General features: G+C 36.5%; 5 protein-coding genes across 9 annotated transcripts; 4 read left to right on the plus strand and 1 right to left on the minus strand.

Moving 5' to 3' along the window:
- The first annotated feature begins 1,309 nt into the window (after nucleotides 1–1,309).
- LOC147290400 (DNA-directed RNA polymerase, subunit M, archaeal) lies at nucleotides 1,310–4,210 on the plus strand. Of its 2 annotated transcripts, none has more exons than XM_086237582.1 (4): nucleotides 1,310–1,446; nucleotides 1,938–2,083; nucleotides 2,198–2,288; nucleotides 3,761–4,209. In XM_086237582.1, exons 2-4 carry the CDS (start codon nucleotides 1,973–1,975, stop codon nucleotides 3,889–3,891), a joined length of 333 nt encoding a protein of 110 aa, XP_086093708.1. In that variant the 5' UTR covers nucleotides 1,310–1,446; nucleotides 1,938–1,972; the 3' UTR covers nucleotides 3,892–4,209. The 2 variants fall into 2 exon arrangements, with proteins under 2 accessions (XP_086093708.1, XP_086093709.1); XM_086237583.1 differs by having other exon boundaries at nucleotides 1,322–1,452; nucleotides 3,761–4,210.
- Nucleotides 4,211–4,719: 509 nt separating this feature from the next.
- On the minus strand, nucleotides 4,720–8,229 carry LOC147290401 (putative serine/threonine-protein kinase WNK4). Its single transcript, XM_086235124.1, has 7 exons — nucleotides 7,638–8,229; nucleotides 7,266–7,303; nucleotides 6,871–7,098; nucleotides 6,559–6,779; nucleotides 6,316–6,473; nucleotides 5,814–6,210; nucleotides 4,720–5,719 (listed from the first exon to the last, which is right to left on the minus strand). Exons 1-7 carry the CDS (start codon nucleotides 7,752–7,754, stop codon nucleotides 4,896–4,898), a joined length of 1,983 nt encoding a protein of 660 aa, XP_086091250.1. The 5' UTR covers nucleotides 7,755–8,229; the 3' UTR covers nucleotides 4,720–4,895.
- A 1,886-nt stretch (nucleotides 8,230–10,115) lies between these two features.
- FKGP (L-fucokinase/GDP-L-fucose pyrophosphorylase) lies at nucleotides 10,116–15,231 on the plus strand. Of its 2 annotated transcripts, XM_086238552.1 has the most exons (7): nucleotides 10,116–10,477; nucleotides 10,914–11,199; nucleotides 11,624–11,988; nucleotides 12,178–12,304; nucleotides 12,416–13,429; nucleotides 13,717–14,450; nucleotides 14,560–15,231. In XM_086238552.1, the coding sequence occupies exons 1-7, from the start codon at nucleotides 10,148–10,150 to the stop codon at nucleotides 14,956–14,958; spliced, it is 3,255 nt and encodes a 1,084-aa protein (XP_086094678.1). In that variant the 5' UTR covers nucleotides 10,116–10,147; the 3' UTR covers nucleotides 14,959–15,231. The 2 variants fall into 2 exon arrangements, with proteins under 2 accessions (XP_086094678.1, XP_086094679.1); XM_086238553.1 differs by lacking the exon at nucleotides 10,116–10,477 and having other exon boundaries at nucleotides 10,912–10,997.
- A 1,276-nt stretch (nucleotides 15,232–16,507) lies between these two features.
- Nucleotides 16,508–19,611, plus strand: LOC147290403 (NC domain-containing protein-like protein). Of its 3 annotated transcripts, none has more exons than XM_086236903.1 (3): nucleotides 16,508–16,795; nucleotides 16,905–17,082; nucleotides 18,740–19,611. In XM_086236903.1, the coding sequence occupies exons 2-3, from the start codon at nucleotides 16,989–16,991 to the stop codon at nucleotides 19,414–19,416; spliced, it is 771 nt and encodes a 256-aa protein (XP_086093029.1). In that variant the 5' UTR covers nucleotides 16,508–16,795; nucleotides 16,905–16,988; the 3' UTR covers nucleotides 19,417–19,611. The 3 variants fall into 3 exon arrangements, with proteins under 3 accessions (XP_086093029.1, XP_086093030.1, XP_086093031.1); XM_086236904.1 differs by having other exon boundaries at nucleotides 16,910–17,082; XM_086236905.1 differs by having other exon boundaries at nucleotides 16,508–16,775.
- Nucleotides 19,612–20,874: 1,263 nt separating this feature from the next.
- On the plus strand, nucleotides 20,875–24,554 carry LOC147290404 (ORMDL family protein). The gene is made up of 3 exons (XM_086236187.1): nucleotides 20,875–21,261; nucleotides 22,524–22,672; nucleotides 24,130–24,554. The coding sequence occupies exons 1-3, from the start codon at nucleotides 21,076–21,078 to the stop codon at nucleotides 24,266–24,268; spliced, it is 474 nt and encodes a 157-aa protein (XP_086092313.1). The 5' UTR covers nucleotides 20,875–21,075; the 3' UTR covers nucleotides 24,269–24,554.
- Nucleotides 24,555–24,710: the final 156 nt, after the last annotated feature.

Here is a 24,710-nt window from a genome sequence, read left to right on the forward strand (position 1 = left end):
AACCCAGAACCCACAAACCCATTTGAAACTCAGAACCCAAAACCCACTCTCCTCTCTTCCCCCCCTTCTTCCTCACCCTGATCCCCTCCCAGCTGAATGGATTGTAAAAGCTTCTCCAAGATGAAAAATCTTCAAATATTTATAAATTGCAATGGACGATTACCTGGAGATGTTGATTATCTCCCCAATGAGTTGGGATTGATTCCTAACAGAAACCTCCAATCTCATATCTCTTCCTCCCTTCCTCCCCACTCTAATCCCCTCCCAGCAGCAAGCCCAGCCTGATTTGGCTTTGGGTATTTTTTTTTTTTCATTTTCTGTTTTTTGTCTTTATGTAATTTTCTATTTTTATGGGTTTTTAGTTTTAATCTTTGTGAAATGTCAACTTTTTTTAGTTTTAAACTTTTTAATAATTTTTTTAGTAGTAAAAAAGTTTTTTTATTATTATTATTTTTTGTTTTAAAAATATAAAATGACCAAATTATCCTTCATTTTAACGAAAATTTTAACAGAGTTGACGGATTGTCCCACATTAATACAAATTTTAAATATGTCATAAACTAACACAAACTCAAACTAGTGTCCTAAACTAAGATTGACCCCAAAATAAGTGTCCTGTTTGAAAATTTTTCCCTAAGAAAAATTCTAGAACAATTGTTCCAGAATAAATATGTATAAAGCAATATGATTCCTGTTTCTTGCTTGGAGACTAGGTTTCTTTTCAATTCCTGCCCACTGAGAAAAGACACAGACAAACAGATCATTTCTTCAAAAGAAAAATTAATTCCACTAAAATAGAACAAGAGCTTTCTTTCATTTTTCTTTTCTTCAAACACACTTAGAGAGTGAGAAAGAGAGAGAGGTCTTGATCATACCTTATACAAAGCTTGGTTGGATTTTGGATTTAGGTTTTTGGGTAAATTTCACTTGGCAGCTCTGTTGTTTGCGTTCTATATACAAAAAAGAAAAAGAAAAAAGAATCAAGTAGTAATATTTGTTATAAAAAAAATTCCAACAATCTTTTTTTTAATTTGCTAATATTTTCAATATGATGGAAATTTTATATCTAGCAAAAAGATAAGTACTCTAGTTTTTACTTTAATTTCAAAAAAGAAAAAAAAATCAATATGATAGAAATACAAAAGGTTTTTGTTTGTTGAAAAAAAAAATCAAATTATAAACAAATTTATGAAATTGTTTTTTTTTTTTAAGGAATAAAAGTTAAAATTGTTTTTGCTAAGGAAAATTAAAATTGGTAAGTACCAGACTACTACCAGTAACAGTAAGGCAGTAAGTACGAATAAAAGAAAAAAAAACGTAAATTAGACACTACTCGAATGAAAAAGACGAATCTTTACTGACTGCACGACTGAAATTAGGGTTTCGCGCAAAACCCTGCCAAATTCATTGGGTCGACGCGAATTCCTTTGAATCCATCAAAAGCATGTACAAGTGCTGCACAATTCATGTTATGCTTGTTTGTGTCGATTTTTGTTCATATTTGTTTGGGTATTTTGATGAATTTGTAATGTGTATGGTGCCTAGAGAGACTTCTGCTGAGAATAGTTAACTGTATCTATTATATCTGCCTGTTATATGGGGTTTTCAATTTTTAACAATAATCATGTTTCACTTGTCATTGGAAATTTCTTATTTGCCTGTTGATTGTTATCGGGTTTTTTTTTTTAAATATATATATATTTTTTATAAATAAACTTATTTGGAGTTGGCTTAACGCTTTTGCAGTTTTGCATTATATCATTATATTTCTAGTTCTTAATGCACAATTGTGTAATAGGTATTTTTAGTTTAAGTTTCCTGTATGTGTTTTAGTATCTTTCTTTTTCAAAATATATCTGTATTGGGGTGAATTATTGTTGGTAGTTGTATCAGTAAACACATCAGAATGACATCTTGAAATCCAAAAAACAATGCAGAGAGATAGAGACTTTGTGTTAGAAGCTTTTAGCAAATGGAATTCTGCCCGACTTGTGGATGCATGCTGCAGTATGAGCTGCCGAATATGCACGATGCGAGATTCTTCTGTCCAACTTGTCCCTATGTGGCATACGTTGAGAGGAAGGTATAGCTAATGATATAGATCTTTTTTGTGACCAGAACTATATCCAAAGTTCTCCATTTATGCCTTTTTAAGGGTATGCATAATGTGATAGCTGATTTTGTTTTGCACTTGCAGGTTAAGATTAAGAGAAGGCAACATCTAGTCAAAAAAGAGATCCAACCCATCTATACCCTTGATGACTATAAGAACGCACCAAAAACTGCTGGTTTGTTTCATTTTTCTTGCACAAGAGGATTTCATTTTTTTTTTTCCTTTTCCCTTTTTGGTTCCAAGTAATGATTTCTTAGTCAGAGTAGGAATGCATGTTAAAACTCGTTGTCAACATGATTAAGCTTATTTCTTGATGAGTAGTTCAGTACTATTGATATGGCCACTGCAGCAATGTAACTGATTAAATTCTAAGTTCTGCAAGAGTACTAATTCTAGCTTATTAGTTGGTTTCTACGGTCTGTAAACCCTGCCATTTGTTTGTGTTTCTTGATGCTTCTGTTGAATTTGATACTTTTGTGTGTGAGCTGAATCTATGTCTACCTTGTTAAGTGATGCTATTGATGGAAGGGGGATTGGTCTTATCGACTATACTTTTTGGAACTATTGCATATATATCACACACAATATAGGCTTTTCCTGTAAAACTTCTTGGTTATACTACCTGATTTTCCCTTTGTTGTTTTTCTTGTTGTTATACTCCATTTGTTTCACCCATTTCCTGGAACACCTCACCTGAGGGGGATTTTGTTATACTGAGCTGCTGAATTGAGTGGAGCAGCCAGTTCTCTAGGTTATACTTCACTACAAAATGAAAGTGAATGAGATTTTGTTAGAGTTAGCCATGAGTGTTCGGTTGGACAAGGGTGCATCATCTGATGGAATTCATGCATTTTAGAGGTTATCTGTGAGTGTTCTGCTTGTCTCATAAAAGGTTTAGGTATCTTTCTATCTTATGATGCATAAACACACTTTTTTAGATCTTGAGTGCCCCTTGATCTGTTCTTAACAAAGTTACTAGCTAGTTGGTTTATTAACTGGTGAAGATGGCAGGCGGTGACATTGATGACAATAAGAGGTAAAGATTACACATGTTATCCAGTTTGGAAACTCAGTTATCCATAAATTTTTAAATAGGTTGACCAGACACAACCAGTGGACCAGAGTATGGTCAGAAAGCATGTTGCACACAGGTGTACAGGTGTGAAGGAATTTCCAATGTTATGGAATTTATAATTCTTGGTACTGGATGACAAAAGTTGTGTGTGCGGCATTTGATGTTGGGAAAATGATTTGTTAAACTGCTCTACTGGATTTAGTTTTAGGTTAGGTTGAGTTCTACATGGTGAAGCTAAACCTGTTTTCACTAATTGGTATGAGATATTGTTCTTGGTTATACTCTTACACATCTGCAGTGGTTTTCTTTGCTCATCTCTTCTGCAGTAATCTTGATTGGATCATAAAGCTTGGTGATAAATTCCCAGCTTAAATTACATGTAGCCAAGTATTTGATGCTTAACATCAAAGCATGGGGACTATCTTATTCTACAGTTTATTTTGCTGTTTTCTTGGTGATGCTGCTGTCTTGTAGAGTTTTATTGTATAATTGCAAATATTTCAAGAGATGAGACCTGACTCTGAAAATCTGACTTCTTTGTTTTTGTTCTTTGTTTTTCTTTTCTCTGCCAGCACGATGCAGAGAGTGTGGACATCCTGAGGCTGCATACAGGACACAGCAAACACGATCTGGTGATGAAGCAGAAACAAGATTTTACAGGTGTATGGACAACAGATGTGGAAATACTTGGATTGAATACTAGTAGGAGATCTTTTGTGTTCCTAGGGTTGCAATCTCCTTTTACTTGCTCCAGTTTTGAGTTTTCACAACTTGTGGGGTGATATTGTGGACTACTTAACACATGGAAATACTACTTTAAAAATTCATATGCTACAATGACCATTCTTTCATCACGACTTCATCATTTTACCAAGTATTCCATTTCCATGATTCAATGTAGCTTTCAGTTCGGCACAAATCTGACTTATTGCTTAGTGTAAGGCATCTGTATTGCTTAAAATTGCCACTTATTATTATTATTATTATTTTTTAAGGAACTTTGCCACTTATTAATTTAATAAAATTTTGTTGATTAGTTGGCTCTTCCTCTGTAGTTGATATCCATGCCACCCTGCCATGGACCATGGTGCCCATTGGCAGGGGCAGAGTCCTTGAAATCAAAATAACCATTGGCATTTGGTTGTGCAACCTGTAGCCTCTTTCGTAACTATTAGTTTGTGGATAAAAGAAAAATCCTTGATCTGAATTGTTCCTTTTCTCCAGCGATTATTCACAAGAATCCTGCGTCCAGATTTTTTGGAATAGGCAAAAACCGGATTATAGCAAGAGCTTGAGGTCTTATGCCAAATGACACTATAGTCTGTCTGCCTTTTCGAATTTACTGCTGCCTCAATCTCATTCTTATAGTTAAAAGATCCATGCTCCGACTACCCTAACTAACTTCCTAACAATTCATATGTTATAGATACTGATAAGCAATCAGCAATAAGAAAGGCAGCCGAGTGTGCATCATCAACAAATTCTGCAAACTATTTACACTGAACAAACAGAAGTATAACAGGAAATCAACACAAAATCTAGTCCAGAAGGATCACGACTTCAGAAAAAAGCGAGCCGCACCCAATACAAAGGTTAACATCATGCAAACCCTTAAATAGAGTTACCAGTGAATCTTATAAACACCAACAGGATGTCAAAACAAGGGAAAAAAAGAATTTAGATAAGTTGGGTTCAATATGCTCTTAATTAGTGGACTGCCGGTTTCTTCTTTTCTATCCATCTCTTTCTGGTCACTTCCAATGCTTTCTCCCTCATCCTAGACAGTTCTCGAAACCAATGCTGGTACTGTGCCTCAATAGTATCAAGTTCCAACTTTAGTTCAATTTCCAGATCATTATCTGCCAAAGATAGTGATGAACAGCTGCTTGTCAAGCTCATATCATTGGATACTTCGTGCTCCAAGCTCTTTGCTATTTCGTTCACTGGGGAGACGTCCCCTGCATTAACAGCATAATTTTTTTGCAATTTGCTGTCATCAAAAAATGCATACCCAGGCCCTAATGCCGACCAACATAAGCGTTTACAGCATCCAGCAGTGTTGCAATCAAGACATTCAGCTGCTTTGTCATGTTTGGTGGAAGCATCGTCAACCAATATCTCAGAAGCAACTGATACTTTTGAATGTTCATCAGCAAAATCAGAAAAGCTTGGATAAGAGGTAATGCCACCATTATAAATAATTGTATCAGAGTTATCACAGAAGCTACCATCTTGCTCAACTGTCGAACCAGCAGGAACACCAGAGAGCACTGAACCCCACAGACATGTCATTGAGGGTTTGCCATCTCTATGGATTGGGGATTCACCATAAGGACTTACTGGTCCACTTGAGGAATAATCAGATGAGGGCTTCCAATCAGGTAGAAGTTTCATTATCAAGTAATCAATAAACTCAGCAATGAAGGCCACATCATGATCTGCTAATTCCAGATGTTCAACCATCTCAGCCGCCACAGATACTGCAGTATCAGTGTCAAGGTAAAAGAGGAAATGTATATTCCTCACCCTACCTGTAAGATACCAAAAAAGTCATGTCATTATACTACACTGGAATCACAACATATAAAATTTGGATGTCAACTCCCTCCCTGTTTGCATACTCACCACATGCATCAGCAATACGTAAGGTCAATGATACTGAATTGTCATCATTTTTCAACCCACTTAACCTAAACTCATTGTTCTTATTTGTCCTTTGAAATTCCAGAAGCTGCGGACTTCCATTGTTGCTTCCTGTACATGTGCTTATAGAAATCTGCTTATAATCAGTATCTATGTCCATGGAAAGAGGGCCGGACTTGGGTAAATTTATTGCTTTCAGACTTTGGTTAGGTAACTTTAAGGGATCACGAATCGGTTCCCTTGGGCTCTCAACTTGAAGGAATGGGTCTTTGAGCAGCTCCTTTGCAGAAAACCTCTTTGACGCTGGAACCAGACATTTTTCAATGAACTCTTTAATTTGGGGGTCATTCACCTTACCAAGGGCTGCAGGTTTAATGCCCTGCAACAGAACAAACCAGACATAAGATACCTGGGCTACATAATGATTCCACTTAAACCAGCCAGTGGAAGGAATAATGATAATTCTGATGATTCCTCAACTTACAGAGGTAACTTTCTTAAATATTTGAGCAGGACTTTTGCATTCACTGTATGGATACTCAAAAGTAACCATCTCTAACATGCACATCCCAAATGAATATATGTCAACGAGTTCATTATATTCCTCTTCGTAGAGCTCTGGAGCCATAAACTCGGGAGTCCCTAATGTCGAAAAGGGAAAAGTTTCAGTACATCATATTTAGTCAGATTGATCAAGAGATGGCATCTGTTGACATAGATTTCTTACCAATCACACTTCGAGCAGTAGGCTGCTGCATAACAGTTGCCAATCCAAGGTCTCCAATTTTAACCTCTCCATGATTTCCATTAATAAAAATGTTGTCACATTTTAAGTCTCTATGTATAATAGGTGGGTTGTGACCGTGGAGATAGACTAAGCCTCGGAGAATCTGCCTTGCCCAATTCCTTATGGCCTTCGTATCAACATTTTTATGCTTCTTGCGATATCTGATAACCAAAAGGTACATGATTACTTCAATTGGATATAATGCAGCCAAGAAACACAAAGATAGAATGAGAAACAATCAATAGAACATACTGCCTAAGACTCCCAGACGTGAAGAGCTCAGTAATCATGTTAATAGTATTTTTCTGATCATCCACCCAGGAATTATAGAACTTGATAATGTTTTCATGTTTCAGTGATTTCAGCAGATGGACTTCAGAGTACAATTTTTCCAAATCTTCTGGCGATCGCAAGACAGCATCAATCTTCACTTGGTTCCAAGCAACTTCTATTCCATCGACTTCATCAAATGCCTTATAGCTGCAAAAACGAAATGACAACCCCAAGAAAAAAAAGCCAAAAAGTGCTTCACGTTAACAAAATATTTTTTCCTGAAAGTAATAAATTCCTGAAAAATAGCAATACAATAAACCTGAAGAAGAATGAAAAGAAGAAAAAAAAAAAGAGAAAAGGGCTCAGAACCATACACAGTCTTGAAGGCACCCCTGCCCAAGATTTCATTGTACTGTTACAAGGAAAAAGAGAACAAATGAATCAAAGAAGAAATAAATGACTGATAAACAATCACATGAGCAAACTGGAATAAACACAATTTTCTCATTGCTAACAAACAATAACATAGGAAAACTGGAACAACATGAATTTCAATATACATACTCAAACCCTATAAAGATAAATTATAAACTTAACCTATATGCATAAAAGATATAAGATTGCAGCTTTAAACTTCAACACAAGAATTCCCATTAAGCAAAATCTCAATGAGTTTATATAATCATATAAAACCAAACACAATGCTAATTCATGAAACTAATGCAATGCATGTTTGTCACAAATACCCGAACATATCGATTTGTTGGGTCTTTCTCTTCAATCTCGGACTCGTCGTCCGGAGGCTTCACCATCGAAAACGTTCCATTATATGTTGGTCGTACCAAGCCAACCCCTGAATTCATTTCCTGCCAAGAACCAAAGAGCTACCAGAAAGACAAGGACTTTTTTATATATACTTTGTAGTAAATATTTTTTTTGTGGAGGGGTCAAATAGATTTATATTTATTCATGCGCAAATCAAAGCAATCGCCATTGATCGAGTCAAATAACGACGACGAGTCGACGACGCTCGTAGAAAGCTTCAGAGGCAATGCAGAAGGAATCGAATGCCGATTTCAGGTGGAATCGGCATTCGATGACAATGGATTGAGGCAATGAACCGATTGAGTTCACGACCTCAACTTCCATGCAATTAGACGACGGTGATTTTGTCATTTTAGACCAAGCCCAGCACAACCCACTTGTTGAAAACCATTTCTTTCAGCTACCCAAGTCGCAGAAAGGCTCAGAAATGTTGGAAGATAGAGAATTGGGATTGACCCAGCTGAGATGAGCCGCAGTTCCAACGTTTGAGAGGAACAAAAATCTGAACCAAGAAAAAAGGAAAAAAGGGAGAGGGCAAATGAGTTTGGTATTTGAAAGAGAGAGAATTTTGATCTAGAGGACGTGCGAAAATGAAGGTGGCAACAGACAATTGTATGGTTGAATGCTTTATTTATTTTTTAATTTTTTTATAATTGTATTAAGAATAAAATTGGTTGATTGTATTTGTGGGGTCTTGAGTGGATGTGCATGTGCCACTGTCAACCAAAAATAGAAATTCAATTTAGTGTGTAATAACTCTATTACGTCTCTTTTGCTTCCCAGTTTAAAAGTTGTTTCTCTTTTGTTTCCCAGTTTAAGAGTTGTTTTAATTCATTCTTCCGCAAAACTTTTCAGAGATAATTACACGTTGAGGAAATTACAGATTTGGTCCATTTATTTTATACCTAGTTCAATTTTGGTCCACGATCTTTTTTAAGTTCTGTTTTGGTCCACTAATTGTTTCATTTGTTCAATAAAGGTCCAGATTTGTGACTTTAAATCTTTTGGGTTGTGTTTTCTTCAATTATAATTGAAGTATAAGTTATATTTCATCATTTTTTAGTCATAAAAACAAATTTGGAGTATTATAATCTAAGAGAATTGAGATTTGGTGAAATTTGAAAAATTGGCAGTTTTGGGTACTCTACTTTAGGGTCAATTATCTTGAGTTTTAGAACTCCAATTTGAATGATCTTTATATGGTTGTAAAGAAGAAAGGCATAGCTTTAAAACAAGTACATATTTGCTGAATTTGGGTGAGATTTGATAGGGTAAAAAGCAGGCCAAATTTGAGAAAACAAATCTGGACCTTTATTGAACAAGTGAAACAATTAGTGGACCAAAACAGAACTTAAAAAAGATTGTGGACCAAAATTGAACTAGGTATAAAATAACTGGACTAAATCTGTAATTTTCTCATTACACGTTGGTCCACTTATTATTTCGTAATAATTTTGTGCTGGTTCATAAATTTTTTTAAGTGTCAAATAAGCTTATTTATTAACTAAAGTTTACCACCTTAATTCATTCTCTTAAAATACTTCATGCTACTATTTTCAGAAGCCATATGGTCCGCATATGTAGCGTCAGTAGATAATAACATTTCTAAAAAAAGATGTAATAGAGTTATGAAATTGATATGAAATAAAATTTGAGATACGATAATACAATCTTTTAAAATTGTTTTTTACCCAAATACCACCTGGATTATAAAAGGTGTGTTCTTATACCACCCAAACTTTTTTTGTTGTCAATTTACTACCTGAAGTATCAATATGTGCCAATATGGCACATGTTATTTATTTCTTGTCAATTTTTCTATTAATTAAAGGGCAATATTATCAATTCATATTATAAAATATTTGAAAAACAAAATTAAAATCCAAATACACTTAAAAAAAAAAAAAACCCAACCAACCCACGCTCACCCCCGAAGCTGACCCATCTCAGACGATGGCAGCCTCCCTTCCTCACATTCACTCTGTCTTCTTAATTATATTTAAGGACAAAATAAGAAGTTTAAGAAAGAAACTTATGATTTAATAGAAAAATTGAATGTAGATGCTATATTGGCATATATTAATATTTCAAGTGGTAAATTGACAAGAAAAAAAGTTTAGATGGTGCGGGAGCACACCTTTTATAGTTCAGATAATATTTGGATAAAAAAGCCTTTTAAAATTAAGGTACCAAGTTAAAAAACTAAGTATCTTGTCAATGTAAAATGTAATTTTACATTGACATAAGAGACCTAAACCCTAAACCCTACTAAAATGTAATTTGTTCTTTATAATAATATGAGACATACGACGTGTCGTTCGCTTTCAACTGCACGACTATTTGTTATGAGAAACCGACGATATCTGTTAATAATCATTTGGACTTGTAATACGATCTGAGGCTTCAAACTTTTCTCTCACACTCCCAGAAAATGGAAACCAGATTCTCCCGATCCAAACAGAAGGCTGACGTGGCAGCCGTACTCCGGAAATCATGGTACCATCTAAGGCTGTCGGTGCGGCACCCGTCCCGAGTTCCCACGTGGGACGCCATCATCTTGACAGCGGCTAGCCCCGAGCAAGCCCAGCTCTACGAGTGGCAGCTCACGCGCGCCAAGCGCCTGGGCCGCATAGCCGCCTCCACTCTCACTCTCGCCGTGCCCGATCCCGACGGCCGCCGCATCGGCTCCGGCGCTGCCACTCTGCAAGCCATTCACGCCCTCGCCAAGCATTACCTTGCAATGGGGGACCCACAGTCAGAGGTAATGCACTAATGTTGTTTGTAAATTGTAAAGTGCTTTGCTTTTCACTGATTGCATTGTATCTGCAAATCACTCTAATTGAAGTTGCAGCATTTGCCGGCCAAAAAAAAAAGAAAAAGAAGTTGCAGCATTTGGTGTTAGTGTTATGGTGTAGCTAATTGTGTCCCATTATAGTAACATTGACTGCATTTATCTATGTGATTAAGGATATGAAGTTTGTAAATTTTGATAAGGAGTAGTTCAATTTCGACAAAACAGCCAAAAGGGTGCTTAAATCTATCCATTTGACATCAAATTAAAGAATAAAGGTGCCTGCTTTACGTTATGTTTTGCTTATACTATGAGTTATTACTCATAACCCATGTTTTTTTGTTTCCATTTGGTAAGCTTTTTAAGCCTCTTTCATCTGCTGGCTATAATGCGGCAATTCAAACAGGTGGCAGCTACCAGCAATGGCAGTTCTGGGTCCTCTTTGTCGCACCAAAGTCCAGACGATGAAGTGGAGGAACTACTGCAAATGGTTAGCTTTATTGCCAAAAGGCATATATTATTGCTTCATGCTGGAGGTGACTCTAAAAGGGTCCCGTGGGCAAACCCCATGGGGAAAGTTTTCCTGCCACTTCCGTATCTGGCAGCTGATGACCCTGATGGTCCAGTCCCGCTGCTTTTTGATCATATACTTGCAATTGCTTCTTGTGCAAGACAAGCTTTTAAAAATGAAGGTTATTTGTTAAATCTATTGCATTTTTTAAGTGAAACTAGGCCATCTCCTTACTATAGGAATTTCTAGTCAGTCTTCACATGCCTTCACATACAAATTTTTAACATGAGTTAGCTATATCATATGGGGCTCATTATACTATTCAATCATTGAGACTATGCGGAAGCATTGAAGGTGTGGTGGGGTTGAGATATGTCTTAGGTTCACTTGTTGCCATAAAAGAAAAATAGATAATAACGTTATCTGAGATTTATTCTAATTCCAAACTCTGTAATGTTATTGATTTTTTTTTTTTTTTTTGGTGTTTTGTTATTATCTGCATCCTATTTTAATGACATTCATGCTGTGGCTTTTAGTTAATGTCGCTCAATTCATCTCTCCCAGCATCATATATCTTTACCTTAATGATGCCTCTATCTTTGCAGGCGGATTATTTACTATGACTGGAGATGTACTTCCATGTTTTGATGCCTCCAATATGGAGCTTCCAGAGGACACATCCTGTATCATCACTGTTCCCATCACCCTTGATATCGCGTCGAATCATGGTGTTATTGTGGCTTCTCAGAATAGAAATGTCGAAAGAAGTTATACTCTCAGCTTAGTTGATAATCTCTTACAGAAACCTAGCGTAGAGGAACTTGTTAAGAGCAATGCAATTCTTGATGATGGTAGAACACTTCTTGACACTGGAATAATAGCAGTTAGAGGTAAAGGGTGGGAGGAGCTTGTTACACTTGCATGTTCCTGCCAACCATTGATTTCAGAACTTCTGAAGAGCAGAAAAGAGGCAAGTTATTACCAAGTCTAGAGGAGCTTTCATTTCATGTCATCCGCAATTGCATAGTTTTCAATAAATAAAGTCAACTGGATTTCATTGTAGGCTTTGTATTAGAATCCTGTGCTTATGTTTCTTTAAGTGTGATATTCTCAGTGATTTTTGGGAAGGTTTTTAATAAGATCCTTGTATCTTTTGCAGATGAGTTTATATGAAGATATTGTGGCGGCTTGGGTACCTGCAAAACATGACTGGTTGCGGCTACGCCCTTCAGGGGAAGAACTTGTCAGCAGATTAGGAAAACAGAAGATGTTCAGCTACTGTGCTTGTATGTGTAACATTGATGCCAGTATCCAAATCTTAAAATTCTCATATTTTTTTTATTTTCTATATGATTTATTATTTTATATATCATTTCTGCTTCTTGATTTCACTGCAGATGATTTGTCATTCTTACATTTTGGAACCTCAAGTGAAGTTTTGGATCATCTGAGTGGAGCTGCTTCGGGACTGGTTGGCCGAAGACACCTGTGTTCCATCCCAGCAACCACTTTATCTGACATTGCAGCATCTGCTGTTATTCTTTCTAGCAAAGTTGCACCTGCTGTCTCGATTGGCGAAGATTCTCTTATATATGATTCATCTATCTCCAGTGGAATACAAATTGGTTCCCAGTCCATAGTTGTTGGTATTAATGTTTCAGGAGTAAATGATACTGCTGCAGAAAATTCGTTTAGGTTCATACTTCCGGATCGTCATTGTCTTTGGGAGGTTCCCCTAGTAGGATGCACTGGAAGAGTCATAGTATATTGTGGCCTTCATGATAACCCCAAAATTTCACTCTCTAATGATGGAACTTTTTGTGGGAAACCCTGGAGAAAGGTCTTGCATGACTTAGGAATTCAAGAAAATGATCTTTGGAGCTCAACTGGTACTCTTGAAAAGTGTTTATGGAATGCAAAAATATTCCCAATACTTTCTTACTTTGAGATGCTAACTTTGGCAACATGGTTGATGAGCTTGAGTGATAAAAAACCTGAGCATTTGCTTTCATTGTGGAAAAGTTCACGTCGTGTCAGTTTGGAGGAGTTGCATAGATCAATTGATTTTTCAAAAATGTGCATAGGTTCGGTTAATCATCAAGCAGACCTTGCAGCTGGAATTGCTAAAGCTTGCATTAATTATGGCATGCTTGGGTGCAACCTTTATAGATTGTGTGAAGAAATTGTGCAAAAGGAAGATTTAGGAGTCAAAATATGTGAGGATTTTCTAGGTCTTTGTCCCAAACTTTTGGAGCAGAACTCTAAGATTCTTCCCAAAAGCCGAGCATACCAGGTTCAAGTTGATCTTCTTCGAGCATGCAGCAATGAAACAACAGCATGTAAGTTGGAGCACAAAGTTTGGGCAGCAGTCGCTGATGAAACTGCTTCAGCAGTAAAATATGGTTTTAAAGGTAGGTTTAATTAATCATATCTCAAATAATGTCATTGTATAGAATATAAATGAAAAAGGACAACAAACAACAAAAGGTAAGCTATCTCCATACAACACTAAACACTTTGAAACTCCTATTGATTTCTGTCATCCTTCCTTTCAAAATATCTTTTCCACATGTTTTAATTAAGATACTAGGTCCATTCACTTTTGCTGTTCTGGGAACCCATATCTGTTGTCCTATTGTTCTTAATCTTATAAAGGACCTGAAATTTACAAACACTTCTCTTGGTCTATGGTCTGTAGAACATATCTTGGAGGCCCCAAGCATTATCTCTACTCCAGCTTATATGAACAATGATTCTGATGGCTCTGTGGATCATTCTTTCCATCCTAGGAGGGTGAAGGTTGAATTACCAGTTCGTGTGGATTTTGTTGGGGGTTGGAGTGATACTCCTCCATGGAGCTTGGAGCGTGCTGGTTGTGTTCTGAATATGGCAATAAGTTTGGAAGGTTCTCTTCCAATTGGCACTATCATAGAGACATCAAAAACAACTGGTGTCTTTATTAAGGATGATGCTGGAAATGAGTTACACATTGAAGACCTAACCTCAATTGCTACTCCATTTGATGGCAATGATCCGTTTCGGCTTGTCAAATCTGCACTACTTGTGACTGGCATTATTCATGAAAATATTCTTGCATCCATGGGCTTGCAGATAAGGACATGGGCCCATGTTCCTCGTGGCAGTGGTTTGGGCACTTCTAGCATCTTAGCAGCTGCAGTTGTGAAAGGACTTCTCCAGATAACTGATGGAGATGAAAGTAATGAAAATGTTGCAAGACTTGTTCTGGTATTAGAGCAGCTTATGGGGACAGGGGGTGGCTGGCAGGATCAAATTGGGGGTCTCTACCCTGGTATTAAATTTACTACTAGTTTTCCTGGAATTCCATTGCGACTACAAGTCACCCCATTGTTGGCTTCTCCTCCTTTAATTTCAGAGTTGCAGCAACGCTTGCTTGTGGTATTTACTGGTCAGGTATGTGGCAGCCTTTCCATTTTTACTTTGGATATGCATTTTATGACTCTTTTTGCATAAAATAAGTGATGCAATTTCACCTGAAATATGTAATGCAATTTTTGTGCAGGTTCGACTTGCACACCAAGTCTTGCAAAAGGTGGTAATCCGATATCTTCGGAGAGACAATCTTCTTGTATCCAGTATCAAGCGCCTTGCTGAACTGGCTAAGATTGGGAGAGAAGCTTTGATGAACTGTGACATAGATGACCTAGGGGAGATAATGTTAGAGGCTTGGAAGTTGCATCAAGAACTCGACCCTTACTGCAGCAATGAATTTGTTGATAGACTTTTTGAATTTGCGCACCCCTATTGTTGTGGCTACAAGCTTGTGGGTGCTGGGGGTGGGGGCTTTGCCTTGTTACTTGCCAAGGATGCTGAGCATGCAAAGGGACTAAGACATTTGCTGGAAGAAAATTCAAAATTTGACGTCAAAGTATACAACTGGAACATCTTCTTAGATATTTAGTTGTAGAGTTGTTAGAAGGTGCATTATTATTATTTTACATTGATTCTTTGTTTCTTATACATTCTTTGTTGTATATTGAGATGCTCACCCTATTTGTTGTGGGGTCTTGTAGCTCCAATTATAGAGTATTTACCGCACTCTCAAGGTTAGAGTTGAACCTCTAGTTCCCCGTTTGGCCTCCTTTGTACCAAAAATACTTTCTGTGTAATAAGTACTTGAGAGAAATGTGGAGTGTGCATTATTTGTATTATTATTAAGAGAATTTTCCTTGCATACTGTAGGTTTTCTCTAAAAATATACTAGATTTTTTTTTTTTAGAGGGGAAATCTAAACCTAGGTTTTTTTGTACTTGAAGAGAAATATCACTACACCAAGTCAATTGACAATTACATTATACATACCCACTCTTGACTTACCTACTTTCATCCTACATACCCCATATTCTCATTTCCTAATTATAACCACCATCACATTCTTAGAAGGCTACAATACTGTTCATCATAGTACATGCTTGTGTATGATGCATTTAATTTTTTTTTTCTTTTATATGGGGGTGGAGGGGGACTCAAACTTTAAGACATGTTGAGAGAAATACCCCCCTAATGAGTTCATATTTACTCTATTTTAAGGCCTAAGAGCCTTCATTTGGAACTTGGAAGGCAAGATTTCAGATTTAAATATTTTAGCGAATGTTTATAATTTAATTATGTAAACATTAAACAATACATACAAATTTGGTTTGAATGCACAGAAATAGAATGAAATGTATGGACTTCAAATCATTCATTGTATTCAATCATTTTAAACTCCTAATATGTTACATTGTATCTAGTCATTCTGAATGTATTATACATGGAGTTTTATGTTTTTTTTTGTAATTAATGTAAGTTTATTGTCAAACTATAAATTTAATTATTGGGAGACTTTCATCCAGGTCATTTAATTTTACATTCTACAGACTAAATCTTATGTTTTTTAGAATTCTAATTAAACTCCAATAATATTGTAACCCTTCCACATTACATAATATTGATCTATTAATTTCTATTTTTTTTCACGCATATCAAGCGTCGAGTGTTCGGTGGCCATTGTCGAGTGTTCGACAGTACATTTTTGTTTCTTCCTCGAGCCAATGGTACTGGTTTGTCGGTTTTATGTTAAGTTTTAATTTTGAGATTTTAAGCTCCACAAACTTCATTCTACACTCTAGGAGGGTATGAGGTGAATCCGTACTCTATACTCCAAAAAAATAAAAAAATGAAAACATATTTCATTGACATAATAGTGGTCAAAGAGCTTCATTTAGAAAAAACAAACCATAAAATTTCAGTCCAAAGAAGAAATGTAATAAGGAATTCATTAAACTCTAATTTTTTTAATTTTTTTTTTTCTAAATCTTTCCATCCCAATAAACTTTGGAAAAGAAAAAGAAAGAAAAAATAAAAAATAAAAAAATAAAAGAAAGATGGAAGGCAAACGGCAAACTTGTATAACGTGGAAACGAGGCAAAGAATCCAAAGCGTCGAGCATTTCTCACCCTCGCAACACATGAAACACAGTGTCGCCTTCCCCTAAATTGCGTTTCTAGTGGATGTGGAACCAACATCACCATATATAAGAAGTTGGGGGCCACTGGCATTGCCGATTGCCCACTCCACTTGTCCTTCCAAGGAAGACCCAAGTCAATAGGGAGACCAAAAAAGCAAAAGAGACAAAGCCCAAAGGAAGAAGAAGAAGAAGAATGGATCATCATCATCACCACCCATCATCATTACCATTAAAATTTTATTAGAAATGCATAATGCAAATTGGTAAAGGTTGTTAAACTGATTCTTTGGTGAGCCAATCGTTCTTTTCTGCCAGGTCCCATATGTTTTTATTTATTTGTTTAGTTCTTTATCGAAATCTAATCATGTGGGTGGGTCGTGTATCTAAATTTCGTACAGCACAGTCATTTATACATGCAAGCGGTCTCTTATGCTGTAGCAGTCAAGCAGAGCAGAGGCAGAGGTAGAGAAAGGTAGAGAGAGATGGGTCTGCTCACCAACAGAGTTGAGAGAAGTGAGATCAAGCTTGGAGATCACATCTACACCTATAGAGCTGTCTTCGCTTACTCTCACCATGGTTGACTCTCTTTCTCTCTTTCATTTTATTGTTTTGGTTGATTTTATTTTCTGGGTACTTATTACATTTATGTTTTGAAGAATTACACAATGTGGGTTCATGGTGTGATTGTTATTTCTGGGTTTTTACTTTTATTCCTTTTTGTTTGTGTCAATATACTTTCCGGGTTTCAATTGTCCTAATTCTTTCTTTTGATTAATTTTTTTCTTTTAACTTACCATGTAAATCTTGTGGGTTTACTTTCTGCAAGTTTTGAATTGTGTTTCATCTAAAGCCATCAAATTTTTGTGGTTCTTCTTTCCCAGTTTATCGTTTATGTCTTTCTGCAGCTGAATATTGTACCTTGAATTTTGAATTCCTTTGCTTGCAAGTTTATGCTTGTGGATTCCTTGATTAAGGCCTCTCACTAGTCCAGGAACAAATAATTATTGCTGTAAAGAAAACAAATTTAGGATTCTAGAGATGGTAGCATTTTTCTTCCAATTTGATGCATTTTGAACTCTCCATCAACACTCGACCAAAAGAAATCTCCCAAAAATCCACAATGGGGAGATTCTACCATTGACTTTTTGCATTATTTCGTTCTGCCATTTTCCAAATCCAAGAAATTGGGTAATTGTTGTGTGATGAGACTGAATCTTCTATTATGTGTTGGTAATTCTCCATTTAGTGGATGGAGAATGTAAAGCCCTTTGATTTCTACTGGCTGATTTAGGTGTGGCATGGTGAAAGCTGACCGGCATGCCTTCAAAATTCATATCATGTTTGTCATTTTGTCTTATTGCTAGGTTAACTTACAACCTCTAAAGACCAGTATAATGACTGTTATGTTGCTATTTCTCTCTAACAGTACAAGGAATGACTCTGCAGCCGCCATGAAGCTTGCAAAGTCCCTTTTTTTGTTTTACTTTATCTCTTCATCAAATTAGCTGCAGAAACGTTTGTAAGCACTGACTGTTGTTTCAAAGAGTGTTTGTTGGATGGTTTGTATGACTCAACAAAGGGGAAACAGAATTAGACACCAATTTTTGTTCCTTCCCTTATTGAGGGATTATAAATGTGTTTCTCCTTATTTTGTTGTCGGTAACCCATCAACTGTTGCTGACCATATAATATTCAATTGTTATTTGGATTCAAATAACAGAACCCCAGTCATTGTTATATTAGTTCCCAATTTGCTAGGTAGCAGAATTGATCTCTCATCTCATATAAATACTTCTAAATGAATTATGATGACTTCTTGCAACATACTATGGATTTGCAAAGTTTACTACTTTACTTGGATATATAATATGAAGATTATGTCTGAATTGGTGCCATAAATTTCACTCTTAGGAGGTTTGATCTATATAATTGAAAGTAGTAAAATGTGGTGACTATTTCTACATCATCATCATCATCTGCTAAAGAATTTCTTTGACCTGATTTTGTGCTTTCCATTTCAATCTTGTCAGTTGTGGCCACTTCTTTTAATATAGTACAACTTTTAGTGTCATTTCCATCTAAGTTTTTTTCTTTGTTAGCATTCATGTTGTGATGTCCTTTCAGAAACTTTATATCCGGTGGATAGTTGCATTTGAACTTTTTTCTGTCTTGTGTTACTCCTATGCTTAGGTCAAGTTTCATCAGGAGTTGCATTGAATTTCATACCATGCAGGCATTTATCTTGGGGGAAGCAAGGTCGTTCATTTTAGACCTGAGAGAAATTTGAAATCAAGCAGTGAAGCATCATCCGTCTCTTATGATTCAATGTCCTGTCCCACCTTTCCTGACTGTGGCTTCAGGCAACCCAATAGTGGCGTTGTCCTCTCATGCCTCGACTGCTTCCTCAGAAATGGATCCCTTTACCTCTTTGAGTATGGGGTTACCCCTTCAGTTTTCCTAGCCAAAGTACGGGGTGGTACATGCTCCACTGCAACATCTGACCCCCCAGAAACGGTTATCCACCGAGCCATGTATCTTCTTCAAAATGGATTTGGCAATTATGACGTGTTTCAGAACAACTGTGAGGACTTTGCAATGTATTGCAAAAGTGGTCTTCTGGTAGTAGACAAGCAGGGGGTTGGAAGAAGTGGCCAAGCTTCTTCTATTATTGGTGCTCCATTGGCTGCAATTCTTTCTTCTCCTCTGAATTTGTTGATGCCAAATCCAGTTGGTGTGGCTACTGTAACGGCTGGGATGTACTGTATGAGCAGGTATGCAACTGATATTGGTGTAAGAACTGATGTGATCAAGGTGGCGGTGGAGGATCTGGCTGTGAACTTGGGTTGGGCAGAGCACCATGAGGAAGAGGCCGAGGATAATGAGGCTTCTATGAGACAGATTACCAGGTGATGTGAACATGGTTCTTGTGCTAGTGAAGTTCCATTCAATTGCATGTATAAATTGGTAAGTGTTAAATAAGCATTTGTTCACATTAACCGAAGTTCGGATGTGGGATTTACAAACTCATTTGTTAATTTGTCACACAGTTGCTTTCTAGTTTATGCATGGAATGATGAAAGCAGGAATTATCGGGTTGTTCTTATCCTCTCTCTCTCTCTCTCTCTCTCTCTCTCTCTCTCTCTCTCTCTCTCTCTCTCTCTCTATATATATATATATAATGGGTTGCAAGATAATCTTTAAAGGGTGATTTGAGAAATGAATGATTATGGTCATCAAAGTACCTTACATAATGAAGAGAAGACAATAAGCATGGAGATGATATAATCTTTATAAGTAAAGGGATTTTCTTAATTTTTTATAAAAGTAATTTTTAAATAGAGACATAAAAATAAATAATTTAGATTGTTAAAATTTTATATAAAATGAATTCTATTAAAATATTATGTTAAAATCTATGTAAAAAATATAATGTACGAATCATTCGCTTTTCATTTATATAAACACAAAATATCAAGCCAACCCCCACCACCCCATGTCTAATATCTACCTCAAGTCAAACCGTAGTTAATTACCTTCAGGCTACTCTTGTCCTTGTCAATAATTAATAATAGGGTCCTCTAGGATTTATTTGGACAACACTGCCATGGCTTGATTGTGATTTTTCACACCTAAGTATTAAATTTGGACTCGAGTGATCCGTTTTTGAAATTCGTGACTCTTCTTCCAATTTCTTTCATTAATTGTTCACTTCCCACTTCCAACAATGGAGGGGGAATACGAAGATATCATATTACAAAACCAATTATCTCACCAGTGCATACGCCAACGTACATATGGAACTGTTTGTTTTCATAATGTTGAAAAAGATTTCAAGTTTAAATGCAAGATACAAATTAAACTTGTCATGTAATGGTAATGCATAAGATTGCTCATGTACTTGCGGCAACAAAAACAACAATCGGCTTGGAAATTTCGCACAAGGACTCAAAGACAGATAATATGTCATGCAAATAGCATTTGATGGTGATCCTAGGCATAGAAGTCAGCTAAAAGTTTTCCAAATGAAATTGAAAACCAACCCAAAAAAAAAAAATCACAATCACACCCCCAAGGGATTGTGCTATTTACTTATTAGCAATTGAAGAATCATATGCTATTTACTTATAAATTAAAAATTATTCAACTAACTTGTAAAAATTTCACAGGGATCTAGGACCCCAATACCACTAATTTTTTTTCTTTATCTTATAATGCACAAGAAATAAAATAATTAGTTGCCTTATAAAGTAGGGAAGGCTAACAACCAAATTAGCTCAATAACACACCACCAAACGACGTCGGGTTACTCTGTCGATATCAATTTCCTCTCCTTCATTTTCCACTAAGCCTCCGTCGTTAACCCCACGGAGACATTACACACTATTTAAAGGCAAAACAAAAAACAGAGTACTCTGCTTTTGGGTTTTGGATTTCTAACCATCAGACCCAGAACGACCAAATTACAATTCAGTACACAAATTCAAGCTTATCCCAATCAAAACCCACAATAGGTTTCGAATTTTCGACCATAAGGGTATCTGAATCAAAACCCAGGAACGGAATCTTTGGATGGCGAATCTGTATGTGAAAGCTGTGCCACCTGCGGATCTGAATAGGAACACGGAGTGGTTCATGTACCCTGGGGTTTGGACCACCTATATTCTCATCCTCTTCTTCTCTTGGCTCCTTGTGCTCTCAATCTTTGGCTGCTCTCCTGGAATGGCTTGGACCATAGTCAATCTCGCTCATTTCGTGGTATGTCTCTCTCTCTCCCTCCCCAATATGTAATTGTATTTATGCACGTGTGGTTTTCATGTCTGCTGTGTTCAATTGGGTTTTTGGGTTTGTGAAATTTTCTGTTTTGTTGATTTGATGGTTACATCAATCAAGTAATAACTTCTAGTTAAATCTTCTATAAATCCCATGTTGTAGTAATTTAGCTCAATGATACTTTGTGTTTCTATACATGTAATTTGGTGTAGCTTAGATATTTCTACTTGGGTTATGTATTTGGATGTTGAACTGGGGTTGGTGCAATGTCTAAGTTATTTGTTTGATGTGGGTATTGTATGGAGGGAGAAAACCGAGTTTGTAAATGTCTTCAAGAAGGTAGGACTTGCTTTATTTATTCTGTAGTAGAGGATATGAACTGGATTTGGGATATGTTGGTAGCTTAGCTTGGAGAGCGAGGTTAATGTTGTGAAGCCTTGTTGCATGGATATGATTAAATTCAATACTTAGTTGAATTACTACAATAATCTTGTGAAAGTAGAGAAATTGCATTTGAATCTTACATTTCATTTTCAATTTGGTCTAGAAATTTAAATATTACCTTCACTGAGCTAAGCAGTGTTATGAGACTCAGTTAGGAGTTTATTTTGGGAAGGTAAAGGCATGAAAGGATTTCCAACTTCTCGTAGTTATCTTCCGTCCATATATTTTCAAGTCCACAAATTTTGTTTACTGATTGGGGCATTGTCATTGTTATTCTTATTGAAATCTGTTATTGTTCCCGTGTCTGACAGTACTCATTATGTCCTCTATTCTGGAACCTGAGAGTTCAAGAATGAGTCGAGTTTATCGGATGTCCCTGTAGGGTGTGTACAAAATAGACAAATCGTCTGATTTTGTGGTCTTGTGGTTGTTGCGTTTCTCCTAATATAATGAGGGATTGGATTAGTGAGACAGCCTTGTTCCACATCCAATTAATGCACATAAGAGCCGGTTTTTATTAGAATTGCAAACTTTGTTAAACTACTTTGAGCTTTCTCTCTCTCTTACTTTGTTTCCCTCCAGTTTCAATATGATTATTCTGAGTATGATCATTCAACAGTCTTTTCCCTACATAATGTATTTGATCTGACGCCTTGGGCCAATTACAGCCTTTTGCTTATACAATGTATCTGAACCCTTGAGTATTGTCTTCATTCTTGCTTTGTTAGTTTGACCTTTTATCTCTAGTTTAGTTTTATTTACATCTCCATCTACCATATCTGAGGAGCCTGATTCTTCTTCAGGTCACCTATCAGTTCTTCCACTGGAAGAAAGGAACCCCCTTTGCTGAAGACCAGGGGATCTACAATGGGCTGACTTGGTGGGAGCAGATGGATAATGGAAAGCAGCTCACCCGCAACAGGAAGTTCTTGACCGTCGTTCCTGTGGTGCTGTAAGTTAATTTTTATGCTATAAAAATAGCATTTTTTTAGTTTTGACACTAAATTTTGATATGACTGAACCTTTTGGCTATTCTTCATGATTTTATTTTAGATTAGCCTGCCCACCTCTGATCTCTTTGTGTGTGTGTCTAAAAGCCAGTTGCCACAGATTTACAAGCATTCATTTTTTTGCATACACACATATTTGTTTAACTGGCCAAAACATTCTACTCTAAAAAGGTTGGGAGGCTGGCTCAGGTCACGCAAAGAAAGGGTCCAATTCAAAACTAAGTCTGTAACTCTGTATGTGAGTTAGAACTGTGTAGCAGGCCATTTAGGTGGCCAACTGCAATAAGAAGGATACTTGGTTACTTCCTAAATTTTTTATTAAAAATAAAAAGGGAAAACTTTAGGAAAGGATATTTAGATATATTAATGAGCTTCTGGTTCTGCTTAATTGGCTCTTTGGGATTAACTTGGGCGCAATCTGTTTGTTGATTTGGTTGATTATATCTAGTTTACAACAGCCATCTCCCAGTTCAGGCCAAATTTTGCTCTCTCCATGTATCACAGTTTGCTTGTTTGTGGTCACCATAATGGACACCTCATATCAGTAGCATCTACTACTACTACTCCTTTTTTCTTCTTTTTGACAAGTGTATGAGACCTCAATTTTGATGCGTGCATGCTCATGAAGCTAGTTTGTCTAGATTACTCTGCCCAATGCCCATGGAGCAGTTTACAATCCTGGGTATGAGCTAGGTTGTATCCTCTTTGTTTCGACTTTCGACCTGTACTATTCGCTTGTGGACACTTCAGAATGACCTTAGTGTCTGTTTTCAGCATCAAATGATTCGTGTATGCATGTTGAACACATCATAAATTTGGTATGGATTTGTGATGTGTTGGATTTGCCCACTACTAGCCATGTGCTTAATTGGCTACCCAACTAAATTATGAGGATGGAGTTTGTTAGATGCCCAACCATGGAGTATTCATGTTGCAAAGGTATACCAGGAGTGAAGCTCCCTTATTGGACATCGATCTATGACATGGAATGCTCATTCTTCTTCACAGTTCACAAAAAGATAGCTTATTAGATTTAGATAGTTTACTGTAAGAGAAAATCAATTGTTCTGGCCATCAGCATTACCCGTTGTATTTGTTTAATGAGTTGTTACATATGAAGCATGGCGAAAAAAAAAAAGTTATTTACTTAAGCGATTGGTTTATGTCTCAAAACTTCTGAACCAGTACTGTCTTTGTTGACAGTGCTGCCTATGATATGATTTATAGGAACCTGATTTGCAAACTCAGGCCCTGCTAGGTGAAATACATGTATGGTTTTATCAGTTGACCAATACCAGTCCTGAAGATGATAAATTTACTAGGATCTTGTTTTGAAAAGATTTTTAGTTAAATGAAAACCATGTTAGTTCACATTTTTATTTTCTTTCTTTCCTATCAGGTACTTGATAGCCTCACACACAACTGACTACCAGCACCCGATGCTCTTTCTCAACACTGTTGCAGTCATTGTGCTAGTTATTGCCAAATTCCCCAATATGCACAAAGTCCGGATCTTTGGAATCAATGGAGATATATGAGTTGAGCTTACATTTGGGTTGACATGTTCAGAAGTCGCATATCATTCCCTTGTTCTGAGGAAAAGTTATATCTTTGTATAGAAGTTGGAACTGGAGGGATACCCAAATATATAATGTTTTTTTGTGCTGACTGCTTTTCAAGCTGCCTCCTAGATGAAGGAATAATTGTATTGAGTTATCTTTGTACAGTAGAGAAATTTTATGTATCTGGAATATCACGGTGCTTTTTGAGCATATCACATATTTTGACATTGTTTCTCTTCATAATTTTCATATATTTTCAACAGTTGGCTGGTCGAATTTCCTTTTGTTTGTGTAGGGTGAAGTTCTCGCAACATTGTGAGTTTCTTTGTGTGTTTGAAGTTATGGAGCTGAGCATTCTATAAGATATTAAAGGGTTATGATATATAGATATGACCCAAAAAGAAGGATGGTGATATGA

This window comes from Dryas octopetala, chromosome 3 (genome assembly GCF_963921425.1).
Source record: "Dryas octopetala chromosome 3, drDryOcto1.1, whole genome shotgun sequence".
Classification (NCBI taxonomy): Eukaryota; Viridiplantae; Streptophyta; class Magnoliopsida; order Rosales; family Rosaceae; genus Dryas; species Dryas octopetala.

Excerpts from the sequence above, each read along its gene's own strand:
- LOC147290400 (XM_086237582.1), top strand. The coding sequence starts at position 1,973 with ATGGAATTCTGCCCGACTTGTGGATGCATGCTGCAGTATGAGCTGCCG. Across the intron at positions 2,084-2,197 it reads TGGCATACGTTGAGAGGAAG|GTTAAGATTAAGAGAAGGCA; the intron begins GTATAGCTAATG and ends TTGCACTTGCAG. Across the intron at positions 2,289-3,760 it reads GAACGCACCAAAAACTGCTG|CACGATGCAGAGAGTGTGGA; the intron begins GTTTGTTTCATT and ends TTTCTCTGCCAG.
- LOC147290401 (XM_086235124.1), bottom strand. The coding sequence starts at position 7,754 with ATGAATTCAGGGGTTGGCTTGGTACGACCAACATATAATGGAACGTTT. Across the intron at positions 7,304-7,637 it reads CAACAAATCGATATGTTCGG|TACAATGAAATCTTGGGCAG; the intron begins GTATTTGTGACA and ends TCCTTGTAACAG. Across the intron at positions 6,211-6,315 it reads TATTTAAGAAAGTTACCTCT|GGCATTAAACCTGCAGCCCT; the intron begins GTAAGTTGAGGA and ends GTTCTGTTGCAG.
- FKGP (XM_086238552.1), top strand. The coding sequence starts at position 10,148 with ATGGAAACCAGATTCTCCCGATCCAAACAGAAGGCTGACGTGGCAGCC. Across the intron at positions 11,989-12,177 it reads TTCTGAAGAGCAGAAAAGAG|ATGAGTTTATATGAAGATAT; the intron begins GCAAGTTATTAC and ends TATCTTTTGCAG. Across the intron at positions 13,430-13,716 it reads AGTAAAATATGGTTTTAAAG|AACATATCTTGGAGGCCCCA; the intron begins GTAGGTTTAATT and ends TATGGTCTGTAG.
- LOC147290403 (XM_086236903.1), top strand. The coding sequence starts at position 16,989 with ATGGGTCTGCTCACCAACAGAGTTGAGAGAAGTGAGATCAAGCTTGGA. Across the intron at positions 17,083-18,739 it reads CTTCGCTTACTCTCACCATG|GCATTTATCTTGGGGGAAGC; the intron begins GTTGACTCTCTT and ends CATACCATGCAG.
- LOC147290404 (XM_086236187.1), top strand. The coding sequence starts at position 21,076 with ATGGCGAATCTGTATGTGAAAGCTGTGCCACCTGCGGATCTGAATAGG. Across the intron at positions 21,262-22,523 it reads TCAATCTCGCTCATTTCGTG|GTCACCTATCAGTTCTTCCA; the intron begins GTATGTCTCTCT and ends ATTCTTCTTCAG. Across the intron at positions 22,673-24,129 it reads ACCGTCGTTCCTGTGGTGCT|GTACTTGATAGCCTCACACA; the intron begins GTAAGTTAATTT and ends CTTTCCTATCAG.